General features: G+C 36.0%; 1 protein-coding gene across 4 annotated transcripts in view; it reads left to right on the top strand.

Moving 5' to 3' along the window:
* Positions 1–19,161, top strand: part of TAFA2 (TAFA chemokine like family member 2) — a 585,401-nt gene that overhangs the window by 422,002 nt on the left and 144,238 nt on the right. For all 4 annotated transcript variants that reach the window (XM_054526474.2, XM_054526473.2, XM_054526472.2 and 1 more), the window contains 1 exon segment: positions 1,206–1,312. In XM_054526474.2, coding sequence (XP_054382449.1) covers positions 1,207–1,312 — 106 coding nt within the window. In that variant the 5' untranslated portion in view covers position 1,206.

Raw genomic sequence — 19,161 nt, 5'->3', positions numbered from 1 at the left:
TACCTTTGAGTCACATTTTTGGAGATAGAATGTTTTGGAGGTAAAAATGTACAAAAAAGGGTAACCTAGAAAATACAGAGGAAAAGAGATCAGGCTACATCAGGAAGTGACCCCAGGAAATTGCTTTAAAAGCAGGGCAGGCAAGAATCTTCAGGTCAAGCACAGTGGAGTTCAGTATAGGATCTGAATTGGAAAGTCACAGGGTAACAGACATATATTTAATCTCCCTCATAAATAAATCGAGATGGACTTGATTTCATATCAGTTTTGCTTATCCCCTAGTGATTAACGCAAGAATTTTAGAATTAGACAATTCTGGGTTTGTATTTTTACTCTGCCATTAAATGTGGCCCAGGCAAATATCCAAATTTCTTCATCTGCAAAATGGGGATGGATATACCTACAGGCCAAATTTGTTCTTCAGAACAAATGAAAGAATGTTGTAGAAGGTGCTGGAGAAAGTAAGTTCTGAACTTTTATTATAGGTAGCTATTATTTTGTTATAACATTTTTTGCTTTTTCTAGTTTTATGAGTTCAACATGAAAATGTTGATTTGATATTTTTCATTCTGCTTTTTCATTTTTCTCCTACCTCTGGGAACTTACATCAAGGTGGAGTCCAACAATATTGTGTCCACCTGTAGTGGAGTTGTGCACATTAGGAGGATCAGGTTACTTTGCAGTAAGAAATGTATATAACTAGGTGATTTTTAAAAAGCACATTAGGAATAATAGATTTGAAGTGAGCATATTCTGTGCAGGAATTCATCTAAGCAATTATATCTAAACTGTTACACTGTCCATTTGACTTGGCAATTGTTAGGAAAAAAGTAAAATAATAAGGCATTTATTTAAAGATTATCCAAATGACCATGCCTTGGGTTTTGTTAATACACTAAATCTATGCTTATATGGAGAGAAATATGATAATATTTCCAAACTGATTTAGGCTATGGTTAAGTGGATGAAGACTGACTGAGGCAGGGCTTTGCTTATTTCTTGCATCATATCAAGGTACTTTGGAAAACTTTTATTTTCTCTGATCATCGTTTGTATACAGTGAACAGCATTTTAAATACAAGAAATACAGTTTTCAGGAGTTGAAGGGGTTAAAGTATAGTGGAAGGCTTTAAATGTAGCACAATCATAATGGAAAAGCTATGAATTTGCATACTTATGATTTTTATTATTATTTTTATTTGCAGGATGAATAAGAGATACTTACAGAAAGCAACAAAAGGAAAACTGCTAATAATAATATTTATTGTAACCTTGTGGGGGAAAGTTGTATCCAGTGCAAACCATCATAAAGGTAAGCTTTTCTGTTTTTTTTTTTTTCAACTATCTGTGGATGATGACTACCCTTAACACAGACTGTTATGTTTTGCCTCCACTGGTCTGTTAAATTTTACTAGGTATAGATTCTCCCCCTGGCAGTTTTCTTTAAGTAATAATGCACTGTTATCTTTAAGATGGCTTTGATAGAGAAAGACGATATTTTCAGGATTAATGCCATTTCTGTAAATAGTGTTCAAAGAATATGGAAATATAACACTGCCTTTCCTTCCCTTTTTACCTAATGCTAAATGACGAGTTAATGGGTGCAGCACACCAACATGGTACATGTATACATATGTAACAAACCTGCATGTTGTGCATATGTACCCTAAAACTTAAAGTATAATAAAATAAAATAAAATAAAATAAAATAAAATAAAATAAAGTTTACCCTGTCTTTTAAAGGAAAAAATAAATAAAAAATAAAATAAATAAATAAATTGAGTTGGTATATAATAAAGATAAGTTTCAGATTGCACTTATCCTGGTAAAGAAAGTGTCTGTAATGATATGTATCTTAATAATATGTCTATATGTAAATTTTCTTTCAATGTTTTTTGTGGGTCATGATTCTTTATGTCAGAGGACCACTTTGACCACCACTTGGACACTGCCCAGTATTCAGCAGGCTCAATTCTGCCACTGAACAGAGTGAGCATATTTGCTCTATACATATGTGTTAACCTTGACAACTCACAATTACATTCTTTCTGCCCTCTTTCTTGGCCATAAGACTCAATATAATGAATAACTACTTTTTCCATGGGGCTATTTCTGAACTGTCCCTATCATAATCAAGTATTCATAACCTGAGAAATCAATTTAGATTTTTCTGTAAAATATGATTTTATAATTCAGTTCTCTGCCCACTATAAAGTCTAGAGACTAACAACTAAGTTTCTCATTCTATTTTTGGGTGAAGGGGGAATTAAGACTGGTTTGAATTCTGTAACACTTAAATTAGTTACACATGTCCATTTAATTAGCATTACATGGAACATTAACACCAGGGAGAGAAAAGACATGGTGTGTGGGACTGAAACTTATAAGACTAATCTCTTCCCCCTGTATTTAAAATCAAAAAGGAACATCTTGCAAAATAAAATTTTATGAAATTTCTTCATATTTCGTTATCCTGTTTTCTACCCACAGTATGTTTTCGTGTGTGTCAATATATATTCATATATTTTTTCTTCTCCTCTTCTTTAATACAGCACACTGATCCACAAATCAGACTTTAAATTCTCTTTAATAATTTTTATCAGCGTAAAATTAAAAAGATGATGAGGAGGACATTCCCTGTGGTCTCAAATTGGCAACAACCAACCAGACCAAAGAATGAAGCAGTATTAAATACTCATCTTTTAAAAGAGCTGCAATCCAGTAGGGCCAAGCCCTGCCTTGGACTTAACAAGAAAACACACCCCATCCTCATTATTCTGATGGTCACCTTAGTGCCCCTTCCCAGTTTATGAAAGAAGAATTGGAGGAGTAGGGGATCATAGAAATTGTGGGCTTCAGCCTAGCACAGCAAGTGTTCATGATAAAGATACTTTCTCCTGTCCAAAGCCAAATGATGGGGTCTCTTAGAGAATCACTCATAAAGACTGCTCACAGTGTATATTGCATACTATTGTTAAAGCTACTTTAAGACATTTAAATTGTGTTATGTTCTATGCTAACTCTGAAACTAAGATCTTTTCTTTTTGCCAAGAAAATAGTCCTTGAACATAAGAAATTACACATCGTGTCAGAAAACTCAAATTGTCAGACCTGGTACATTACAGAAGATAGAGTTTTTTTGTTGTTTTGCTTTTCCCTTTCCACACTGCCACTGATATTTTGGATGAAGATTTTATGAAAGTTTTCTCCCCTCCTCCATCTTTCTTCCTTTTGTTCTTTTTTCTTTCTTTTCTTTATATTTTCTGTACAAAATATCCTTTTTGTTTTGAGCTATTTTACACATAAAATAATAAGGGTTGTGTATATGTAAGTTGTAGCGCATGTTCATAAAATGATTACTAGTGTGCTCACCATCCAAGAAAGGCTGGGCTGCTATTTCCCTAGGTACAAAGCCCAGACTTTGGAGACCCCTTTGGTGTATCTGACCTGTGGAAGGACATAGTTACATTCTAAATAGTTAAGGTAAGAACCTAGGATCCTTTCTACCTCATTTCAAAGGAGGAAAAGATTTTTCTCTCCTTTCAGGAGGGGGAGGGGAATGGTTGTCTCTCTCCTATATATAAATGAAAAGAATCCATTGTTCACTGTCAGTCATCTATGGAATGTTCGGCTACCAATGTAGGACATTTGGCTTGGCTTTCATCAGGGTTAAGGCTTAGGGCAAGGCAGGCCAGTTCACTTTCTATTTATTGTGAGTTAATTAGTAAGAAATCAGTTTCTGATCCAGAACACCTTGGTGAGCATTCAAGATAAAAGTAATAAAGATGAATATTAGAAACTCAACAGCACTAAAGAGCATTACAGATGTCAACTCATTTAATCTCTTAACCATCTATGTGGTAGATACTTTTTTTTTTTTTTTTTTTTTTTTTGAGACGGAGTCTCGCTCTGTCGCCCAGGCTGGAGTGCAGTGGCGCGATCTCGGCTCACTGCAAGCTCCGCCTCTCGAGTTCACGCCATTCTCTTGCCTCAGCCTCCGGAATAGCTGGGACTACAGGTGCCCGCCACCATGCCCAGCTAATTTTTTGTATTTTTAGTAGAGACGGGGTTTCACCGTGTTAGCCAGGATGGTCTCGATCTCCTGACCTCGTGATCCGCCCGCCTCGGCCTCCCAAAGTGCTGGGAATCTGCAATCTTTTGATAGCTTTTTGTTTTCACTCATGTTTTCAGGTTTCTCTTTTTATATCTTACTACATATATAGTTATAGAAATATGTGGTATATATATTTCTATATATATTTCTGTATATGGTATATATATATATTTCTATGTATATACCATATATTTCTATATGGTATATATAGGTGTGTATATATATATATAGAAATATATACCGTATATTTCTATATATTTCTATCTGATGATCCTATTTTATGCAATTTTATGTTTTCTTCCTAGTGACTTTCACTCACGGTAGTTTATTTATTTTAGGGCTTCTGATTTTTAAGAAAAATTTTGTGAGCTGATGTTCATCAGAATTGTATTTGGAAGAATTTTAAAGGCTTGTCATTATAATGTATTATTTCAGAGGCAATTTGCATATGACATGAGTCTTAAGCAGGGTTTTTTGGAAGCAGAGCCAAGTCAGGAATTCTTGTTTACGTGATTTATTGAAAGAGTGCTCTCAGGAGAATGAGATTAAGTGAAGCAGTCTAGAGCAGGAGATAAAAACTAAGCACAAATAGAGTCTCAGCTGGAGAATCGCCCAATCTGTTCCTATGGGGAATCTCTGAGGCATGAATTGCTCCACAGAAATGGTCCCTCCTTGAGGCAACATAGATGGCCTTGTCTACCCTTGTGTCCATTGGCCGTTAGCTACTGGCCTGTTCCCCATGGCAAGGAGTGGCCTCTCTGGGGAAGTGGCTCATCTTTAGCAGAAGGTAAGTCTCTAAAGAAGGGGGCAGCTGTGAACTGTGATCACAGAACATTCACAGAAAGTGGAGGAAAGGTGCACAGCCCTAAAAGATTTTGGTCATGTATCAGCAGCTACATTCCACTGCAGTCTACTCCTCACAGCCCTCAGATCCACCTGCTTCTCACTGAAGGTCACTCCGTCCAGGCAAAGCTTATTCAAGATTTTGGTTGGTCAGAATTTCCAAGAAGACTTACTTGAAGAGGAATAGTAAGAGTCCCACTAATGCAGTTGGTGCTCGTGGTCTGTCCACCCTACTCCCAGCCATTCTAGGTTTTCCTCTCTTTTTGCTAGCACTTCTACTCATGTAGGAGGCTTTCCTAATGTTTTACTAAGAGTTCTGAGCCCTGGGTTACCATTCTCTTGCTGCTGTACTTATACATTGGTAGTTATAACTGAGCATGGGAATGCCACAAGATGCCCCAGTGGATCATCTGAGTACCTAAGATATTCCTCTCTGCCTCTAGTGCACAGAAGCTGTCCTCTTCCTCATGGTCATCAGGGACCTTTACATTTACCCCATCAACACTGAACTCCTTTTCTCTCTCTCTCTGGTCTATCAGTGTAAGGAGCACAGACTGATTGATGATCAGGCAACAGCTGTAGCTCTGTGTTTAGTGTCACTGTTACTGTTTCCTCTGGTAAACTTATCCCCTTTCTGGGATATGCTAGACCCATAGCATAGTATATAGGTCATTTCAGTTGGATATTTCTCATGGAAAAGTTGTTTGTTTACTTAATGATTGTTGAGTAGCTACATTAAGGCCTGAGAATATAGCAGGTACAGAAAAGAGACAAACATCTTTGTTTTCATGGGATGTTTATTCTAGAAGTGGAAAGATAGGTAATAAGAAAAATACATAAAATGGGATGTTTTATGATATAAATGCTCTGGAAAATATATGAAGGAAGAAAGCATATAGGAAGTATTCAGGAGGGAATATAATTTTTAAATAGCCCTTTGGGTAAGATCTAAAGTTTCCAGTAGAGTCAGCCAGTGGAGTATTCAGGGAAAGGATGCTCCAGGCAAAGCAGCAATAGGTATGAATGCTTTCAAGCATGCCCATAGACAATTAGAAATAGCAAGGAGGATGGTGTGCATAGAGAGAATATTTAAGGGACAGAGTGGTAGATAGGTCATTATGGAACAAGTAAGTGTAGAAGATGAAAGAACCAAATAAATAAATACCTCTACCGAAATACAGGTACAATAATATCCTGCTCTCAAGAGCCACCAATGGATAACTGTATTACTCCATTTTCTGAACATGATGTGGGAACACTGTAGAAATCCAGAATATTTGGATTTGAAAAAATGGGTATCTAAAAATCAGAAATTGTTGTCATCTTCTTAATAAAACCTCTGTGCATTGAGAACTAACAGTCCCTCACATACAAACAAATAAGTTTACTGCTCAAACTGCCATGGAAAGATTCTGCCCTGAATTCTTACAATTATATTGAGCTGGGCATTTCGGAAGGGATTAAGTCAGAGTATTGTGACAGCCAGTCAGAAGGAATGAGCAGTGTTTCCCCCTTGGAAGCAATTACATTAGGTGCAGCTTCTGATATTGGGGATCAGAGAGCAAACATTTTAGTTTAGGACTCCAAGTTCCCAACAGAAAAATATAGTCATTAATCTTAGGAAGCTAATATGTTTTCTTGTCTTTTCTTTCCTTACCCATCACATCCAAACTAAATCTCTGGAGAATGAGTCATCATTGGGTTTGGGGTTTGGAAAAGAATTTTTATTTTGTTTGAAAAAGATACACACAGGTGAGTTATACTCACAAAAAAAAAAGGAGCCTAAAAAAGTTAGATTAGCCAAGGTTGAATATATGTTATCCTCATTGTAATACAAGCTAATTACTGGTCTGAGTGAGAACTTTTGATTGAATGGATCTTTTTCAAAGAAAAACCAACTTTTTAAAATTTTATTTTATTTTTAATTGATATGTGATAATTGTACTTATTTACGGAGTACAGTGTGATGTTTCATTATGTGTATACAGTATGGTAATAACCAAATTTTAAAATAAAGATGATTTTTAGTTCAAAGCCTGGGAGACATAGCCATAAATTTTTCTGGGCAGATCTTCATTTGTTTGTTGATTCATTTGATAGTTTATTCATTTATCCAACCAACTATCCATGAAATATATGGCGAGTGTCTGTTAAGTGTTGGGCTTTAAGTCAAATTCTGGAGATACGAAAGTGAGCAGGCTGGGCACAACGGCTTACTCGTATAATCCCAGCACTTTGGGAAGCAGAGATGAAAGTATCGCTTGAAGCCAGCAGTTTGATACCAGCCCGGACAACAAAGTGAGAGCCCATTTCTAAGAAAAATGATTAAAAAAAATTATCCAGGTGTGGTGGCCTGTGCCTGTAGTCCCAGCTACTCGGCAGGCTGAGGCGGGAGGATTGCTTTCAAGATTGTAGTGAGCTAGGATCATGCCCATTGCACTCCAGCCTGAGTGACAGAGCCAGGCCCTTTCTCTTAAAAAAAAAAAAAAGGCGAGGCCAGGCACGGTGGCCTATGCCTGTAATCCCAGCACTTAGGGAGGCGGAAGCCGGTGGATCACTTAAGGCCAGGATTTCAAGACCAGCCTGGCCTACATGGCGAAATCTCATCTCTACTAAAAAATAGAAAAATTAGCCAGGCATGGTGGCATGTGCCGCTAATCCCAGCTACTCCGGAGGTTGAGGTAGGAGAATGGCTTGAACCCAGGAGGCGGAGGTTGCAGTGAGACAAGATTGTACCACTGCACTCCATCCTGAGCAATGGAGGGAGACTCTGTCAAAGAAAACAAAACAGAAGTGAGCAAAACAGACATGACTCATGTCCTAGTGGCACTTACAGTATGTTGAAGGAGAAAAACATTAATCAGATAATAACACAAATAGTTAATTACAAATGGTATTAAAGTGCTGTGAAGATAAAATTTCAGGATAAGAGTATATAAACTGTAAAATGGATAGGGTACAGTTTTAGGGAAGACTTTGCAAGGGAGGAGACATTGGAGCTGAGATTTGAATGAAGACAGAGGAAGGGCTAGACATCCAGGCAAGAGCAGCAGCTTATGCCAAACTACTGAGACATGAAGGAAAGAATTCACTGGAGCTGAAATAAGATTGCTGTGACTGGAGAGCAGAGAGCAAAGAGCAAAGAGGATGGTGATGTACAGTTAGCCTGGGGAGGTGGCTGGGACAGATCCTTTGGGGAAATATTCAGAATGCTGATTTTCTTACAGTTTAAATTGTTTGATCCAATTTAGCCTAGGATATTAGTAGGATCTCTTGGGCTGGCTTGCAGCTATTAGGATGTACACCAAAGTTTAAGAGCACTGATTTATAATTCATGGTGTTTTTCTTGTTGATAAAAACAATTGGATTAATGTCCTAAGAGAAAGAAAAATAGCTAGAACATAAACTGACTGTATTCTGGACTTTTAATGACACATTTTTATTATGTATTTTATTGAATTTTCGAAGTAATATATATTTATTTGAGAAACTTTGGAAAGAAAGAAAAATACCAAGAAGAGAAATCAAGTTACCCATCATTTTTCCACGAAGAAATTATTAAACAACATTTGGACATCTTTTCATCTGGTTTAATTCATAAACATGTTATACATATTTGAGAGCATGCTGTTCATTAATTATTTTATGTATTCATACATTTATTGACAAAGACTAGTTGTGAGAGATTATGTTACTCTGAGTTAGTGATTCTGTTTTAAACCATGCAGGCAGAGTTGCTAGTTTCTAAGAGTTATGCTTTCATAACCTGATTCTTTTCTCCTCTTTTTTATGTTAAAATATTTCATGCTTATATAATAGTAAATAAAACACCTACATATTATGAAAAATAAACATAAAGCAAATTAGTGTGCAATTATCAACCAGGACAATAATTAGAATGTTGTCAGCCCCTCAGAGTCGCTGAATACAACCCCTCCTCCCACAGAGGTATCCCTTTCCCAACTTCTTATTTTTGAACAATAGAGTATTGCTTTGTCTCGGCGGGGCGTGGTGGCTCATGCCTGTAATCCCAGCACTTTGGGAGGCCAAGGCGGGCGGATCACGAGGTCAGGAGTTTGAGACCAGCCTGGCCAATATGGCGAAACCCTATCTCTACTAAAAATACAAAAATCAGCTGGGCGTGGTGGCGCATGCCTGTAGTCCCAGCTACTCGGGAGGCTGAGGCAGAAGAATCGCTTGAACCCTGTAGGCGGAGGTTGCAGTGAGCTGAGATCGCGCCACTGCACTCCAGCTTGGGCGACAGAGTGAGGCTCCCTCTCAAAAACAATAACAGAATATTGCTGTCTGGTGATATGGTTTGGCTCTGTGTCCCCACCCAAACATTACCTTGAATTGGGTGGGGATAATCCCCACGTGTCAATGGTGGGAGCAGATGGAAGTAATTGGATCATGGGGCGGTTTCCCGCATGCTTTTCTGGTGGTAATGAGTGAGTCTCACGAGATCTGATGGTTTTATAAGCGTCTGGAATTTCCCTGCTGGCACTCACTCCATCCTGGTCCTGCCGCCCTGTGAAGAAGGTGCCCACTTCTCCTTTGCCTTGGGCCATGATTTCAAGTTTCCTGAGGCCTTCCTAACTATGCTTAACTGTGAGTCAATTAAACCTCTTTCCTTTATAAATTACCCAGTCTTGGGCAGTTCTTTATAGCAGTATGAAAATGGACTAATATATCTGGTTTTTAATGTGGTAAAAATGTAATTCTACTATAGGCATTTAAAAAATGTGATTTGCTTCTTACTGTCAATGTTTTTCTCTTGAGATTCATCCGTGTTGTGATATAGTGTTTCATTGTATTAATATACTGAGATGTATTTATCTCTTTTACTGTTGATGGATGTTTGGGTCACTCTGGTTGTTGGTTGTTATTGACAGTGCTGCTGTGGACATCACTATACATTTGTTTTGGTTCACACTTACAAAATTCCTCCAGGATGTATTTTTAGAAGTGGAATTTCATGGGTCATATGATAAACACTTACTCAATTTTACGTCTCTTTTTTTTTCACTTAGCAGTAAATAACGAGTATTTACATGTATCTAAAAATATCCATAAACATATATTGTATTGGGGCATGGAAAAACATATAAATGCACCCTAAGTTTCTTAACAAAATTCCCATTTTTAGAGTTCTTGGAGACTTTTTGTTAATACTAACATAGAAACCTTTGTGTAATAATTTTTGTTCTAGATCCTTGAGGAATCGCCACACACACTTACCCTAGAACTTAAAGTATAATAATAATAAAAAATAATTTTTGTTCACATGTAATAACATTTTTTTCAATATTTAGTACAAATGAGAATTTTGGGTATCAAAAAGAATGAAATGGTTAGGTGTGTCATTCAACATCCAGTCAGGAAAATTGCAATCGTGGTAGGGCAGTTTAAAACAGGAAATTGGTGACAAAAGTGTTGAATGGGCTGAAAAGGAAATAAGGAAGCGTGATAGTATCACCAGACACTTGTAGCTTCAGAAAGCTGTTCCTGCCCCTACAGGTGGAAGAGCAAGGAGCAACACAGTGTTACACAGGGCTCGTGATGGTGCACACTGCAGAGTCTGCCAAAGCCCTCCTGTGATTTAGGAATCACTTCCATGGCCACTGAGCAGGAAACCAGGAACCAATTCTCTCATGATGCTACAAGAGCTGCCTGAGAGGCTGAATGCTTCCAACACTGCTAGACTCTCTGCTAATGCTGTTAAAGCCCATGGGCATCCATAGTACCCTACCTTACCACTTCTGAAGCCAGAAGCAGGAAAAAAATAGATGGCTTCTTCCTTCCCTGGGTCTTTTTTTTTCCCCTGGGTCTTTCTTAACGAAAGTGCCATCTTCCAAGAAGCAGACTCCAAGATAGAATCCAACACACCAGAAATTTATGGGTAGAAACACCTTTGAAGTATAAAGAGAGGAGGTGCAGGAGAAGGAGGGGGTGAACCTTCAGACTATGAGGGTCTGACACCCATGAAAGAAGAGAAGGAAGGAAGGAGGACTGAGTAGGAAGAGCCTAGAACTTCAGCATAGTTTTGAAAAAGTCTTGTTCAGGCCAATTGGGAATCCCTGAGAAAAGGTTGCCATTAGAATCTAACCAGAAGCCAGCTGGCAAAGCAGCCTGGGAAATCTTATCTAAGCTTCCAGCTCCCTTCAATACAGAGAGGGATATAGAAAGGTAAATGTTTTAGAAGAAAATGACAAATATTTGCCACAAGAATATTTCTACATATTGTCTAATTACTTTTTATTTCCTTGCAGAAGTATATAAAGCTTCCCCTCTCACCACTCTGGAAATACTGGCTGGCTACTAATTTAAAAAAAAATTAAATTGAATATCTTTATTAAATGAGAAAGTCTAGACATAGTCTCTTATTTATATTTTAATTTATACTTTTGAATACTAATAAATGGATAAAGTTAATTTTGAAGTATTTTTGTTACTATTATTTGGATAATTTATCAATTTCTTTGCCAACTCAATGTTTCTATTATTAATTTGAGACTCTTATATAACTCTTAAAGCTTGGTTACATTTGTATATTTTCAGTTATATCCTTTTCAAATGTAATGTTTAAAATAATGTTTTTATATTTTAGAATATAAAATATAAACTATTGTTGGAGAAAATTGAAAAATATAGAAAAATGTAAAGAAGAAACTTTAAAATACCTGTAATTCCACTACACATACACCATTATTAACTCTCAAATACTGTTCATATTAAGACTATACTGTATTTATAGATTTGTGTCTTACTTTCTCACTTTTTGTGAGCATTTCTTTACATTTCCTTTGAAAATTATTTAACCATACCATATTATTAAGTGTTTGAGCTGTTTCCTTTCATTTTTAGTAAAAATAATGCTGTAATAAACATTCATATATATATAACTGTTTTTCCCCATATCTGTTTATTTACTTAGTCTAGATTTGTAGTACAGGAATTACTAGGTCAAATGATTCAAATTCTAAAATGTTACTATGTTTTGACAATGACACTTTTAATTATAAAAATGATTTGTACTCAGGATATTTAGAAAGTATAAAATAGTACTAACAAAAATGATCTAGACTAGATTCATAGAATGTTAATTTATTAACATTTATACATGTTAAAATGTATGCATTTTGATATATGTTGTCAAATTGTAAACCTCTCAATTTATGTTCTCATTAGCAGAGAATGAGTGCCTGTATTTATAAGCCCTTATCAACACTGAGATTTATTATTCTATTTAATCTTTTCCAATTTCATCCTCTTTTAAGTTGTGATTTTTTATTACTAAAGATGATAAGTAAAACTTTTATTGGTTTATTGACCATTAATATTTTTTAATCATCTTTTCACATATTTTATTCATTGTATTAGTAGACACTGTTTTTATTATGGCTTTATAAGAGCTCTTTATAAATAATTAACAGTCAATAGTTTAAATTTTACATTCAATCAATTAGCATATAGTATAGTAGCACAGTTTCAGAGACACAGACCATTTGAATTTTAATCCAGGTTTATCTCTTTACTAGCTGTAGGTAATTTTTTTTTTGAGGGGAGGGGGATGGTAATATTGATACTTTTAAGATAGTTTCTTTACCCTTGAATTCAAAAAATAAACATGCATATCTGTCTATCAATAGACAGATCAATATTAAAAGACATATAACCCATCTCTAGATAGATATCTAGATAGATACGGGTTTTGTGTCTTTGTGTCTTTTGAGTGAAACCTTTCAAACTTAGGTTTCCACTTCTAATAAAATCTTACTTTTATTTTGTCTTTGATGCTTTTATCTTTTTGGTGTTGTTTCTTCCCAGGAGCATTTAGTATCTAAGTTGGATCATTATTTTTTGTTCTCTGTATCAAGCAACCTGTTTCTCATTTTTGATAATGCTTTTTCACATTTCCTTTCTCATATATTAAGTTGACTCTCCTCAATGATTAGCCATTGCTGTAATTTGATTCTAACCTTTATTTCTACTAATGTGATTTTTAAAATAATTCTGGAGCATCCAGTAGAGTGCACGATACAGAAATTTAAAAATATATATTTATTTTTATTTGAAGACTCTTTTGCCTATAGTCATAATACAGAAAAAAATAGCTAAATGATAATATATTATTAGATGAAATATAAATATACATGTTAAATAAAGAGTATATTTTAAGTGCATTTCATAGAAAGCTGTCTCCTTTCTCCCACCCCTGTTGTTCTGGATCAAAATTTGAATTCAGCTTCCTTAATAGTTTAAGATTCTTTTGCAGAGGTTAATAGACAAGCCCATGTATGAAACAGGGTGACTACAGTCAGGACATGTAAAAGTAGTAGCCTAGTTCAGGTTATAGATGTCCCACAGGAATGTGGCTACAGTGAATAAAATGCTTGGCATTTTATGTTTCTAAGCTCATTAAGACATACTTCCAGCTCTTAAGAGTAGGTGAATGCAACATACTTTTCTATGGCTGAAATGAGTGTTCTCAGCTGAGTCAGGCAGAATACCTTAGAGGAAAATAATTGGAGAGAAAGCAAAAATGTCATCACCTTATTGCCAAGACAAACTGAGACAAGAATCTGAGCCAGATTCACCTAAGCATCTCTTTTAGGCTAAAAAGACAGTACAAGGATGGCAGGCATTTTTTAAAGAACAGTCCTCAATGTGTCTGCCCTGTGAGTCACTGCTCCAGTCTAGATTGGTTTTCCTCTGCATCTGGTGTACATACTTCATCCTGGGATCTCTCTCTCTTCACTATCATCCTGACAATTACCTTTTCCCATCTCTTACATATGATGATACATTTCCAGGGTCTCATATATCTTCATTGTTTTTTAGTTTACTGTTTCATTTTGGTGAAGCATATCATTTAGCTGTTTCTTGAGGAAAAACATAAGTAAGAAATTTATTTTTTAAAACCTTGCTTTTCTAAATATATCTTTATTATACCCTCATATTTAAATGATAGTTCGGCTGGGTATAGAATTCTATGGAGGGAATAATTACCTGTAGAATATTGAAGATATTTCTCCATTATTTTCTCACTGTACTGTTGCTGCTATAAAAGTCTAAGATGATTCTTATTTATAATATTTATCCTTTGATTGTGACCTTTTTCCCTCCTCCCTCTCTCTTCTGCTTGACTCTGTTCTGTAATTTTAAAATGATGTATATCTTGGTGAAGATCCATTATGAACTGCTGAGCTGTGCATTTTTGGATGCTTTTATCTGGCAATTCATATCCTCCAGTTGTGAAAATATGTATTGAATTATTTGAGGATCTTCCCCCCTCTCAGTTTCTGGATGTCCTATTGTTAGGCTGTTTGATCTCCTAAACTTGTCTTCTAGCAGTGCTGTTTCCTCTCCTGCCTTCATCTGTATCTTTCTGCTATAATTTTTTGGGGGGAGATTTCTTTATTGACCAAACCTGTGTGAAATTTTGTATCTTCTTGTTGTTCTTTTAATTTCTAAGTGCTCTTCATTTTTGTTTTTTGAATATTCTCATGTCCTCCATTTAAAATTATTTTTTATTGCATAGTCTCTCCTTCTAAGATTTTGTGCTGACTTTGCTATTTTGGCTTCTGTCTTCTATATTAGAAGCTTTCCTCAAATAATTGATAATTCCAAACTGTCTACTCTGAAATCTCTTGTAAAAATTGAGACTCAATGTAGAATGATGCAGTAGGGCTCTCGTTGGAGAACCACTAGTGTTAATACATTTAGGTTTTCTCTTTTGGACTGTTCAGGTTCTTTACATAAGAAGCTTACTTCTTGGCTTAAGTTGTTGGAGAGCTGAGAGGTGAAAGCAGTTAGGGTGGGAGTGTGTTACAAATTCAGCATTCTGTAGCTTATTCAGTTCTCTTGTTTTCAGTACAGTGCCTACATACCCTCCACTTTGTCTTGTGCTTCCCAGTTCAGAGGATAACTCTGTGTCTCTTAAAAAACAAAACAAAAAAACCCTCCAATCAAACAAAAAACTTCCAACCTGCTACCAGGTTGGTGGAAGGGCAGCCACACACTAATGTGGAATGATGGATAGTAACTAGAGATGTAAGTGCCTCTCAGACAGCTTTCAGAAATGCTCCCACTTATAGCCCTCACTCCTTCCAGGATGGACGTGATGCTTCCAGTTTCGCCATCCTTTTGATAATTCTGTATTACCAGTCTAGAGATTCTGCTTTGTTGAGTCCAGTGAGTTAGTTCCAAGGTTTTGTTGCCATTTCCTCCTACTTAAATCCATTTTTTTAATCCACCATCATAAATTAAAACACTAATAGTGTTTTTAAAATCGCTGTTTTAAATTTTTTTATACTCTTCCTCTTCTTGTCACTCTCTGTCTTATTTCCACTTATCTCTTTTCCAACTTCATATTTTTACTTCACACTCTATTGTAGCTCATCCCTAAACATTGAATTGATCAGGTCCATGTTTCCTGAACTATATGAAAGTACAAAGCAGACGCTTTGTAAACTTTATTTTTGCCTCTTGTATTTTTAATTATTTCCAGATTTCTTAATGTATGATTGAAAAATAAAAATTGCATATATTTAGAGTATACAATGTAATGTTTTGATATATGTATACATTATGAAATGTTTACCACAAGCTGATTAACATATTCATCACCTCACGTGGTTACCATTTTTGTGTATGGTAAGCACACTTGAGAGCTACTGTCTTAACAAATTTCAAGTATAAAATACATTGCTAACTACAGTTGCTATCCTGTATGTTAGATCTGCAGTACTTATTCTTCCTACAGCTAAAGGTTTGTGCCCTTTGACCAGTATTTCTTTTTCCTCACACTCTTGTAGTATACTTTTAAGTACTGTTATTCTATTGCTTTTAGAATACTGTATCTTCCTCTCATTTAACAATCTCTTTCTACAAGCCTTCATTTTGATTTTTCTTCCTGTTTTTCTCATCATTTTCTATTATTTGTCCCAAACTGGATGGGTGGGACTTGAATTTTCCCTCCTCATGTATATCCTGTTGGAATCCTGCTCTCAGAATATAAATTGTACATTCTAAAGCTGTAGCTAGTTCCACTGGGGAACTACTACTCTGACTGATTTCTTCTTAGTATTTATGGGAGTTACTTTGACAGGCACCAAACATGTGCATTTAATTTTGGACTTGGTAGAGCTTCCTTTCCAGGTTCTCAGGATATTCCTACTCCTGGATCTTGCTGCTGTGAAGTCAGAGAATAATGGCATTATCCTTCTGGCTTTCTGTTTGGCCTCTCAGAGCAGCTGCTGTTTAATTCTGAAGGTTCAGAAAGCATTCTCAGCCACACTTTTTCCTATCCGCAGCTCACTCGCTCTGTTCCCTGTTGTGCAAGCCAGTCTTTGGAATCATCTCCAAATCACCTTTCTTGCCATCCAGTCAATTGTGAAATCCAGTTCCTTTTAATTCCTAATTATCTCTTACATTTGACCATCATCCTCCATCTCTATGGCCTTTGTTTTCTCTGAACTATTGCAATTCTTTTTTTTTTTTTTTTTTTTTTTTGAGATGAAGTTTCGCTCTTGGTGCCCAGGCTGGAGTGCAATGGTGCGATCTCAGCTCACTGCAACCTCCGCTTCTGGGTTCAAATGATTCTCCTGCCTCAGCCTCCTGAGTAGCTGGGATTACAGACACTTGCCACCATGCCCGGCTAATTTTGTATTTTCAGTAGAGACAGGGTTTCTCCATGTTGGTCAGGCTGGTCTCGAACTCCCGACCTCAGGTGCTCTGCCCACCTCGGCCTCCCAAAGTGCTGGGATTACAGGTGTGAGCCACCGTGCCCGGCTCAAGTCTTTTATCCAAAATGTCCTGACTCTTATCCATTGTCGACCCAGGTGCTAAAGTAAACTTTTAAAAATAAACGTTTGATAATTTTGTTTCTCTACTTAGAACAATTTTTTTTTTTTTTTTTTTTTTGAGACGGAGTCTCGCTCTGTCGCCCAGGCTGGAGTGCGGTGGCACAATCTCTGGTTCACTGCAAGCACCGCCTCCCAGGTTCACGCCATTCTCCTGCCTCAGCCTCCGGAGCTGCTGGGACTACAGGCCCCCGCCGCCACGCCCAGCTAATTTTTTATATTTTTAGTACAGACGGGTTTCACTGTGTTAGCCAGGATGGTCTCGATTTCCTGACCTCGTGATCCGCCCGCCTCGGCCTCCCAAAGTGCTGGGATTGCAGGCGTGAGCCACTGCGCCCGGCCAGAACTCTTAAATTTAAAACTTGTAACATGGATGACAAAGCCCTGCATGATTTGTGCCTGTTCCCTCCTTTGGGCAGCTTCTCCCTTACTCAGAATGATCCAGAGCTTCTTTTTGGCAATTTCTTGAAGGCACTATGCCCCTTTATGCCACATTCCCCTCTGTGTGCTTTTCGCGTCTTATTGCTTTATTTGTCCATCCAACTTCAGGCCATTATTCATGACTATTATCTCCCCTAGAAATCCTTTATTATCCCTCTAGGTTAGTTTCCCTGTTATATGGTCCCATGGCACCTTGCACTCTTTACACAATTGTACTCTTATCACAATTGTAACTAATTAAATATTTGTATAATTATTTGTTAATGTTTATTTTTCTCACTTAACTGTAAGCTCTCTGAGGTTAGATTCATGTCTTTCATGTTCAACATCTGCTGTTCCTAACAGTATCTAGAATAAATATAATTATGATATGGTCATTTCCTTTAAATATGCTGAAGTTTAGATTTCATATTTCAAAATGTTGAATAGAAGTTACAGAAGAATTTAAGAAATCAATCATGATAGCAGATATCCTTGTTTTTTCTGTTTTAAGTTGATAGCGCTGGTGTTCCAGCATTAAGAATAATGTTGACTTTTGAAAAGTCTCTACCATTATATTTAAGAAATGTCTTCTCTCTATATTTTTATTTAAAGGTTTAGATTTTCTTTTTAGTTTATAATATATTTGAGGGTAAAGTATTGCATACTTTAAAATTTGGCCTGTGAAATGAAAAATCTTTCACTGTAATTCCTCTCTCATGTTTGTTTATACTAGATGATTCAAGAATTTTAAAAAATAAAATCTCAAAGCCGAACCAGTCTACCATGAGGAGAATAAATCTTACTATTTCAGAAAATAAAAGATAGATTTCCTGGTGTTGGTGGGTTTATAGTCACTGAATGAAGTTATACCATTATTGCGTAGTTGTATGCCTTAAAAAAGAGCTGAAAACAATAAAGCATTTATTCTTTTTTCATCATGCACAATTCATTAATTGAAAAGTATTTGTTTCCAGGTATTTAGTGGATACTGTACAGATAACAAGCATTCCAGAATATAATATATAATGGATAATAATATATTAGATAATATATTTAGATAAGATAATATATTTAACATATTGCAATGACTGATCATCCCCTTAAAGGAAGTAAAAAAAATTATTGAATTATTTAACTTAGAGTAGCTTGCTAATACTTACTTACTTAGAGAAGTGCTTGTCAATCTTTTTTTCATTTTTGCCCTCTAAGGAGCTTCTTTAGACTTTTTTTTCCTAACTGATTCCTCTCCCTTAAAATTTTAATACCACAGGTATACTATATGTCGGTTTATGTGCTGTATGTGTATCTGTGATTTATACAGAGTAAGATTTTTTCACCTTTTATGAACCAATTCTCACCCTTTTGGGGGATGATATCACCCCTGTTGAAAATGCATGACCTAGAGTTAGTCAGTTCTTGTTATTATGACACGATTTCATAGTGCTATTTTTTGTCATTAATGATAATTTATGAAAGTCCTAATAGCATATAGATTCAACAGATCTTAAGGACTTGGAGGAGCTAATATAATTACTAGATCAACAATCTGTGTTTTAAAGAATTCACATAGCAAAATATTTGAGGGAAAAGTTATTTTGTATATCTTATAATTTCCTTTATCCAGATGTTTTTCACAAGCATCATGTAAAAAAGAAAGGTAAGACCGTCTAAAGTACCTAAATTTTTGTTCAATCACACTAGGCTTCTAGTCTTGGCTCTGTGAACGCCTTCCTTATCAAGTCACTAAAACATACTGTTTGACAATTCTCATAATAATATGACCACTGGAAAATAATTTAAGTGTCTCCTGTAGTTTCTAGTTTTCCACATTTAGTTTCTTTTCTATATCACTAATATCTTGAGTATCTGTGTAATAGAAAGTTATGTACTTAGTGATTTAAGTCTAGCCATGATATT

Source organism: Pongo abelii, chromosome 10 (genome assembly GCF_028885655.2).
Source record: "Pongo abelii isolate AG06213 chromosome 10, NHGRI_mPonAbe1-v2.0_pri, whole genome shotgun sequence".
Classification (NCBI taxonomy): domain Eukaryota; kingdom Metazoa; phylum Chordata; class Mammalia; order Primates; family Hominidae; genus Pongo; species Pongo abelii.
Note: the sequence above shows the minus strand (reverse complement) of the source record. Positions and strands in the feature narration are given on the sequence as shown.